Source organism: Diospyros lotus, chromosome 6, assembly GCF_014633365.1.
Source record: "Diospyros lotus cultivar Yz01 chromosome 6, ASM1463336v1, whole genome shotgun sequence".
Lineage (NCBI taxonomy): Eukaryota > Viridiplantae > Streptophyta > Magnoliopsida > Ericales > Ebenaceae > Diospyros > Diospyros lotus.
In genome coordinates, this window is record NC_068343.1 from 14,887,574 (window position 1) to 14,897,686 (window position 10,113).

Here is a 10,113-nt window from a genome sequence, read left to right on the forward strand (position 1 = left end):
AATAGTGTGCTATATTATATATAGGGTAGAGGGATGAGCAACCGATCATTACCCTTAATTAAAGGAGAAGACTAGGTAGGTGGTTGACTCTTGGTTCTAGATTGCTGCAGGCCGAGAATATTGAATATCAATTATTAACACAGTATCAGATATGCAACTACCACTGTTAAGTTGATCACATCTTACATTTAATGTTGTTAATGTGTGGATAACACAGGAAAACCGAATACATAAATCTATTGACAATATCTCTCCATCCATTTATTTATTTCAGATTTTTATATATGTGACAATCTTTCTAGTCAAAATCATTCTCAATTTGGTTTCTTCTTGAAATTTATCAAAGATTTCCAATGTTGTCAATGTCGTACTGTACTGGACTAGACTAGACTAGACTACCTCACTACTTATATGTTCATATTGGGAGTTTTTTAAATTAAATTTTTGCTTTATTTTAAGTATCATTTAACTTTAGATTTGGTTGTTATGCTCTTGCTTGTTTTGAATATACTACTAGTATTGACAATAGCGATATTTTTATAATGCCTATAATATTATCTTGTATCGAAAATTTTATTACATTTTTGTTATTTTTCTAAATTTATATTATGAATTTGTATTTAACACTGTACGTATTTAAAGGTATACTCAACATTGTATACCATATTATACTAATGATAAATTCAATATTTTAAATTTAATTAATTCTCTTACTAGCACATTTTTATGAATGAATTGCTTAATTAGTTAATTTTTAATTACTATCATATTATTAGTGTTTGTGACAATATTTCGTTTACCAATTAGAACCCGTCAAATCAATGCCTCTATGATTTAATGCTAAGATATGATTTTGGGAAGAATTTGAAAGACGTGGGTGAAAGTGGACCATGATTTTAGTTAAGTCTTGGAATGGAAGGAAAACACCAAAACTCAGGTCAGGTCAGATCAATATGCCGGTATGCTTTAATCAAATAATTAATGTTAATTATTAAAGAAGTGGCCACATTAATTACCTTTTTCAGTGAATCTGGTTAATTAAGCTTTCTTTTGAATTCAGTTTGGTTTGATTGATTTCAGGCTACAAAAGAGACATCATTCGGTGTTAGTTAATCATATTGATTATTTTACAAAAATATATATGATTCAGGTTTAGGTTATTTATGAAATTGCCATTACCATATATATATATATATATACACCAGACTGAAATTCTTAAATTCTTTATTAATTAGAGAATATATATATATATATATATATATAAAGTGAAGTCGCATGTGTAGGTGTAGCAGGGAAGCAATTGGTTGGTTGGGAGGACGTGTCTTCAAAGAATGGGGAAAGTGTATTTTATGTAAGTGTGACACTTTATGTCATTTATATGCTTTATGAGTGAGTGGGAACCAATTGAAGATTATTTATGTTAGGAGGATAGGAGACAATGCAATTCTTTCCTAGTACAATAATAATAAGAATAATATTTCCTTCCTTCTTAAGTCAAGAAGACTCAGAAGAGGTCTAAGTGGAAACGGAAACCATATTCTAAATTTTGATTTCTTCTTAGAATTCATTCATTCATTCTTTCGAATTGTTTGTTCCCAAGACCCGGGTCAAATCAACACTATATATATATATATATATATGATCCATTTTAACACGTCTTAATTTGTACAGAAATTTATTGTCATTATTATGTAATATAATGGTATGCCTTTGTCATTTTTTTTTTTTATAATAATTAATTAAAACTAGAAAGATAAGAATAAGAAGAGCCATGGTGGTAATATATATTGATGTAGGCTGGCGGAGGGAGTTTAATCATCGTCGCGTGCGTTTGAGAGGGGCCCAGCCTAGGATCAGTCAGACTAGTCCTCCCCTCCACTCAACACCTACTTACTTCTACTGCTACTGGCTCGAGACGAGGCTGCCTTCAGAGAACCTCTGAATTATAGTGCCCACAGAAGAGAACCTAGCTAGCTCTTTGAGTTTCCCTGGACGAGGCAGCTGTTGATAGTGAAGCCCCAACTCAAGGCTGCTGGACGGAAGGCTAGTGGGCTTGACCCACTTAGCAACCTCCAGCAACCTCTTAAAGGATGGATGGCAATTGGGCTTGGCCCATTCAGCAACCTCCTGCGATCCGTTAACTCGATGGCCCATCCAATGCCCTCCCATATATAAAGCTCGGTCTTCGTTTGTTACAACAGCATTCGCCCTTAGCCCTAAATCTGCCGATTTTCTCTCAAAACCGATCTTCTCTCTTGGCTATTTAAAACCCTAGCTGCGACTCATGGAGATACGCTGGCGCTCTCAGATCTCTTCCATACACTGCTGTCAACCTTACCTTTGGTGCTGTTTGAGTCCTACAGATCTTGTGTGTTGGCTCGTTTATGGTTGTAAGCTATTTCTGTCACTGATTTACATATTTATCTTGCTGTACTTTGTATTGAGTGTTGAGGAGTTGAGGGTGTATATCTATCATCATTATTATAGTGCAGTGAGCTCCCTTAAACCGGAACTCAACGTGGATGTAGCCCTATTTTAGGGTGAACCACGGTAAAACCTTGTGCCTCTTCTTTTACTGTTTTTATGCTTGTGTTGCTTCGATTTATCTTGTGGGAACAAACTGTCATTTTTCTTCCTGTGTTAAAGGTGGTTGGGATATTTTGTATGTGTGTATGTGTACGCCCCAGCCCAACAGTGGTATCAGAGCTCATAAATCGATTACCTTGTTTATCTTGTTGTTTGTTTTCTGTTCGTGTTTGGGTAACTGTCCTCTAGGGTTTTTTATGAGAGATTCAGTCAGTGAGGGTTTACTGAGAAAATCTCTAGTAGTGACCAGGGGTTAGGGTATCCGATTGCAAGATGACTACCACTAGGTTTGATATTGGGGTTTTCGATGGTAAAGGGGATTTTGGGAGTTGGAAGAAAAAGATGAGGGTTCTGCTCTCACATCATAAACTGGCAATTGCCCTAGAACCAGATGATAGGAAATGGACTAGGGAACAATTAGCTCAGACAGCTGAGATTAGGGAAGAGGCTTATAACCTTATTTTTCTGCATCTAGGTGACACTGTCATTCGAAAAGTAGATGGAATAACCTCACCTCTTGACCTTTGGAATAAACTAGAATCTTTATATGCTGTTATGGCTGCCCCTAATTTAGTTTATCTCAAAGGTCTGTTATTTAATTTCAAAATGGACACGTCTAAGTCTATGGATGAAAACATAGATGAGTTTACTAGGTTGTCTCTTCTTCTAAGGGGAACTGATCAAGCATTAGGAGACACTAGTGAAGCAATGATCTTACTAAATTCTTTGCCTGATGATTATAATGTGGTAAAACATGCTCTCCAATACACTGGTATAGTCCCAACACTTGAATTAGTTATTTCAGGGCTAAAGGCTAGAGAACTAGAATTAAATGCCTCTAAGAAACATGGTAATGCTCTATTCACAAAAGGGAAATTTCATAAGAAGCAATTTAATTCTGAACCATCTAATGGATTTAACTCTAAGGGCAAGAAAAAGGATAACAAAGGAAAACAAAAACCTAAATGGAAATGTTATCATTGCGGTAAGGAAGGCCATATTAAAAAATACTGCTATGACTTAAAGAGACAAAATCAAAAGGCAAACCCAACTGATCCTGTAGGAACCTCAAATTGTTTAGCAGAAGTCTTAACTGTTTCTGAAACTTCCTCTAGTGAATGGATTATGGATTCAGGATGTTCTTTTCATATGAGTCCTAACCTAGAATGGTTTCATAACTTTGATGATAATGAAAAGGGAACAGTTTATATGGGAAACAATCATTCATGCAAAGTAGAAGGCATAGGGGACATATCACTTAAACTTCATGACAACAACTTAATAATTCTCACAGGGGTAAGATATGTGCCAAATTTAAAAAGAAACCTAATATCACTTGGTACTTTAGATGAACAAGGATTATCTTATAAAGCTGAAAGAGGTTCATTATTTGTATTTAAGAATGATAAGTTAGTTCTTTCTGGTACCAAGAAAAATGGTTTATATGTTTTGAATGGTTGTTGTTCTTCATACCTGCCTGCTGCATGCACTGTTAAATCTGAGGGAACAGATCTATGGCACTTGAGGCTTGGTCATATGAGCTTGAAAGGTATGGAGGCTTTATCGAGCCAAGGCTACCTAGGTTCTCTAACACCTGACTCTATAAATTTCTGTGAGTCATGTATCCTTGGCAAGCAACGCAGGTTGAGCTTCCCTAAAGGAACTCACCTTGCGAAGGCATGCCTAGAATACTTACATGCAGATCTTTGGGGTCCATCTCAAACACCTACTCAAGGTGGAAACAGGTATTTTCTCTCTATTATTGATGATTATACTAGGAAGGTCTGGGTTTTCTTACTTAAATCTAAAGATCAGACATTAGACAAATTTAAGTCATGGAAAACTCTAGTAGAAAATCAATCAGAAAGAAAAATTAAAATTTTAAGAACAGATAATGGGTTAGAGTTTTGCAGCAAAGAATTTAACGAATATTGTAATTCCCAAGGCATACTTAGGCATAGAACAGTAAGATATACACCCCAACAAAATGGGGTAGCTGAGAGGATGAATAGAACTTTATTAGAAAAAGTCAGATGTTTATTACTTACTGCTAACTTGCCTAAATCTTTATGGGGGGAAGCACTAAACACAGCTGCATATATAGTAAATAGGAGTCCTTCAACCGCATTAAAACTTGTTTGCCCAGAAGAAAAATGGACCAAGAGAAAGCTAAACTACAATCACCTTAAAGTTTTTGGGTGTGAGGCCTTTGCTCACCAGTCTGAGGGTAAGTTGGACCCTAGATCTAAGAAGTGTATATTCTTAGGATACCAAGAAGGGACTAAGGGATACCGGCTATGGGATAGGACTTCAGGTGGAGTAAAAATTATAATAAGTAGGGATGTTGTATTCAATGAAGATAACTTCCCTTGCAAATCCTCAAATAAAATAGAAGAAACTTCAGAACATCATGAACATAGAGGTGGAAATTATATTGAGGTGGAGCACCGAACTGGAACCCATGACCAGCTGACAGTACCTGATCCTCAGGAGTCTGATCCAGTATCAGACAGTAACTTAGGAGGAAATTTTGAGCACTTAGAAGAAAATCCTGAGTCTAACCATAGTGAAATTGAAGTTGAAGAGGTGGCTGAAGACACCCCTCAATCAGATCTCAGCAACTATTAGCTTGCTAGAGATAGAAGTCGTAGAGAAGTAAGACCACCTGCTAGGTTTGGCTATGCTGATTTAATCTACTGTGCTCTTATAGCAGGAGCTGAAATGAAATCTACTGAACCTTCTTGTTATGAAGAGGCCATTAAATCACATGAACACCAAAAATGGAAACAAGCCATGGATGAGGAAATGGCATCTTTAAAATTAAATGGAACATGGAAGCTGGTTGCAAAGCCTAAAAACCATAAGTTGGTAAAGTGTAAGTGGCTATATAAACTGAAAGAGGGAATGAACAAATCTGATCCTATTAGGTATAAGGCTCGCCTAGTTGCTAAGGGGTTTACCCAAAGGGAAGGGATAGATTATACTGAAATTTTTTCACCAGTTGTAAGGTTTAAAACAATTCGATTGATGCTAGCTATTGTTGCTCATTTTGACCTAGAACTAGAGCAATTAGATGTTAAAACAGCTTTCTTACATGGGGACCTAGAAGAACTTATATATATGGATCAACCTGTTGGATATGTAGATCCTTCTCATCCAGAACATGCTTGCTTACTTAAAAAATCTCTATATGGATTAAAACAATCCCCACGACAATGGTATAAAAAGTTTGATGATTTTGCATTGAAAGCTGGTTTCATTAGGAGCAACTATGATGCCTGTTTTTACTTTATAATATCTGATGAACCTGTTTACTTGCTTCTTTATGTTGATGACATTCTATTGATTAGCAAATCTAAGGTTAAAATTAAAAACCTAAAGTCTCAATTAAATGACAATTTTGATATGAAAGACTTAGGTCCTGCAAATAAAATTCTTGGTATGAAAATTGAAAGGAATAGAAGCAAATATTTTATGAAAATTCATCAGCATGATTATTTGGAAAAAACAATAATTAAGTTTGGTATGGCTGGCTGTAAACCTGTAAACACCCCCCTAGCTGGACATTTTATTTTATCAAAATCTCAATGCCCTAAAACTGATGCTGAACATATTAAAATGGAAGATATTCCTTATGCTAATGTAATAGGGACTATCATGTATTCAATGATAAGCACTAGACCTGACCTTGCATATTCTATTTCACTACTTAGCCGTTTTATGTCTAATCCGGGAAAATCACATTGGGATGCACTGAAATATGTTCTGAGATATATTAAAGGTACAACCGGAGTAGGGTTAAGTTATATGAAGAGAGGTGAAAATCTAGATCTTGTTGGATATGTAGACTCTGATTTTGCAGGTGATCGTGACACTAGAAAATCCACAACAGCCTATATGTTTTCTCTTGGAGGTAATTGCATCAGCTGGAAAGCACAGCTGCAGCCATTGGTTGCACTGTCTTCCACTGAGGCTGAATACGTGGCTTTGACTGATGCATTCAAAGAAGCCATCTGGCTTCAAGGTATACTATCTGAAATCCACTTACTGGTAAGAAATGCTGACATATTTTGTGACAATCAGAGTGCTATACACTTGTGTAAAAATCCGGTGTACCATGAACGATCAAAACATATAGACATAAAATACCATTATGTCAGAGATCAGGTTGCAACAAGAAAGGTAAGCATTCAGAAAATTCCTACTGAAGAAAATCCAGCCGACATGGGGACTAAGGTGGTGTCAACGGCAAAATTCAAACACTGTTTGGATTTGCTGCATATTGATGTTGGTTGACCCAAAACCAACTAGAGTGATGAAGGTAAGAGGTTGAAGCATGCTGCACTATTAGACAGGTTTGTGTTGAGTCTTCAAGGTGGAGAATGTTGATAGTGAAGCCCCAACTCAAGGCTGCTGGACGGAAGGCTAGTGGGCTTGACCCACTTAGCAACCTCCAGCAACCTCTTAAAGGATGGATGGCAATTGGGCTTGGCCCATTCAGCAACCTCCTGCGATCCGTTAACTCGATGGCCCATCCAATGCCCTCCCATATATAAAGCTCGGTCTTCGTTTGTTACAACAGCATTCGCCCTTAGCCCTAAATCTGCCGATTTTCTCTCAAAACCGATCTTCTCTCTTGGCTATTTAAAACCCTAGCTGCGACTCATGGAGATACGCTGGCGCTCTCAGATCTCTTCCATACACTGCTGTCAACCTTACCTTTGGTGCTGTTTGAGTCCTACAGATCTTGTGTGTTGGCTCGTTTATGGTTGTAAGCTATTTCTGTCACTGATTTACATATTTATCTTGCTGTACTTTGTATTGAGTGTTGAGGAGTTGAGGGTGTATATCTATCATCATTATTATAGTGCAGTGAGCTCCCTTAAACCGGAACTCAACGTGGATGTAGCCCTATTTTAGGGTGAACCACGGTAAAACCTTGTGCCTCTTCTTTTACTGTTTTTATGCTTGTGTTGCTTCGATTTATCTTGTGGGAACAAACTGTCATTTTTCTTCCTGTGTTAGAGGTGGTTGGGATATTTTGTATGTGTGTATGTGTACGCTAATGCCCCCCTCCTCAGCTAATTGGTCAACGAATTGGTTCTCTTCAAAATCAGAAAAACAGAGCTGAACAAGAAGGGTAGAATGAACATGAAATTATTGTTAAGTTTGAATTTAAAGGACGGACTCCGGTCAAAATGGAGCACTTGTTTAAATATATTCCCATTGCCGCTGCATGTTTGGCACATGGAACGAAGTGTTCTGTTCTGTTCTGTTCAGTAACTTACATTTGGACTAAAGAATTTTACAATAACAAATTAATAATAAAATCATACAAATAATTTATTATCTTTGTTTTCTTTTTATTTTTTTCTTGCTTAAAAAAACCCAAATTATTAGCTAGTTTTGTGACAATTGTCATGGGGATTATATAGATTTTATTTTATTTTTTTGTACCTTCTGTTACAAACAAACAGAGATAGCAAAATCTCCAAACACAAACACACCGTCAAAATCTCACACAAATGAACTCACACAATCTGAAAAATTAAATGCAGCCGATATTGACAGTATTTAAACATAAACCAGAAACAAGAGGCGCAAGATTTTATAGTGGTTCACCCCAAAAAGGGCTACGTCCACTTGAGCTCTGGTGAGAAGAGCTCACTTCCACTAAATAGATTCAATCTGATTACAGCAAAAACAATAACAAAACAACCCTGATTTTCTAAAACAATAAGCCACGAAATCACTTTGAGATTAGGGGCTTACCTTACATAAAACAAAATCAGAGAACGCTTACAGAAGACGAACTATACAACATTTACAGAGAGAGAACGAGAGAGAGAGAGCAAAAGATGAAACCCTAGAAATGACCGACTCTCTGCCAAACCCCCCAATCAAAACTCGTCTTCAATGCGATCAAATAACGGCAATCTCGAGGCGAGATATAATGAAGTGAATGGCTCGGATTGCCTCAGCAAAAGCAGCGTCGATGGTCTGGATTAAATCGTGCAAAGGGAGCAGCAGGCAGCAGACAAAACGACAAGAGATCAAAGGATATGAGAAGTGGGCTGGCCCAAGTTGGCTGCATCTTGCGGCCCTCCAGTGGGCGCCCAAAAGGGCAGCCCTGGTTGCCACAAGAGGCCCCCCAGACTTGGGCCTCTTTTATGTTTCACAAAATATAACAAACTCCACCTTGAAACATAAAAAAACTAAGTAATCAGATATGGAAATATAAGTAAAGCATGCTACAATTCTCACCTTCATAGCTCTAGATGACCAGAAAATTAGCCATCATCAATATGCAACAATTTTAAGCAATGCTTAAATTTAGTTGCAGTTAATACCTTGGTACCCATGTTTGCTGGATTGTTGGCTGAAGATACTTTCTGAATTCCCATAGTTCCGTTGGATATCATTTCTCTTACATAGTGATACTTCACATCCACATGTTTTGTCCTATCATGATACACAGGATTTTTGGACAAGTGGATGGCACTTTGACTATCCGAGAAAACCATCACTTTGCTTTGAAGCAAGTGAATTTCTTCTAGTATGCCTTGAAGCCATATGGCTTCCTTAAAGGCATCTGTTACAGCCACATACTCTGCCTCTGTGGAGGACAGAGCTACAAGAGGCTGTAACTGAGACTTCCAGCTTATACAATTTCCACCCAAAGTAAAATAGTAAGCAGTGGTGGATTTTCTGGAGTCTCTATCTCCAGCAAAATCAGAGTCAACATAACCAGTAAGATTTAAAGTGTCAAATCTTTTCTTAAAATTTAAACCAATGCATGCAGTACCATTTATGTACCTAAGCAAATGTTTTAAGGCATCCTAATGTGTTTTACCAGGGTTAGACATATATCGACTGAGTAATGAAATTGAATATGCAAGGTCTGGCCTAGTGCTTATCATTGAGTACATAATTGTTCCAATTACATTTGCATAAGGGACATTTTCCATTTCTATTATTTCAGAGTTTGATGTGGGACATTGTAATTTTGATAAAATAAAATGTCCTGCCAATGGAACTATGACAGTTTTACAGTTTCCCATTCCAAATTTGTGAACAGCTTTCATCAAGTAATCATGCTGATGTATCTTAAGGCTATTATTGCTTCTATTTCTCTCAATCTTCATTCCTAGAATTTTCTTAGCATGACCTAAGTCTTTCATGTCAAAAACTGAATTTAACATAGATTTTAACTCATTAATCTTTGACTTAGATTTGCTAATAAGAAGAATATCATCTACATAAAGCAGTAGATAAACAGGAATTTCTGTAAGCATGAAATAGAAGCAATTGTCATATTGACTCCTAATAAACCCGGCCCCTAGAACAAAATTATCAAATTTTTTGTACCATTGCCTTGGGGCCTGTTTTAAGCCATACAAAGATTTTTTCAGCAAACAGACATGATCAGGTTTTTCAGACACAACATAACCATTTGGCTGAACCATATAAATGTGTTCATCTAGGTCTCCATGCAGAAATGCAGTTTTAACATCCAATTGTTCAAGT

The 10,113-nt window shown here is 36.8% G+C and overlaps 1 protein-coding gene across 1 annotated transcript; it reads left to right on the plus strand.

Moving 5' to 3' along the window:
• The first annotated feature begins 6,204 nt into the window (after positions 1-6,204).
• On the plus strand, positions 6,205-6,882 carry LOC127804344 (secreted RxLR effector protein 161-like). The gene has a single exon (XM_052341205.1). It carries the CDS (start codon positions 6,205-6,207, stop codon positions 6,880-6,882), a length of 678 nt encoding a protein of 225 aa, XP_052197165.1.
• Positions 6,883-10,113: the final 3,231 nt, after the last annotated feature.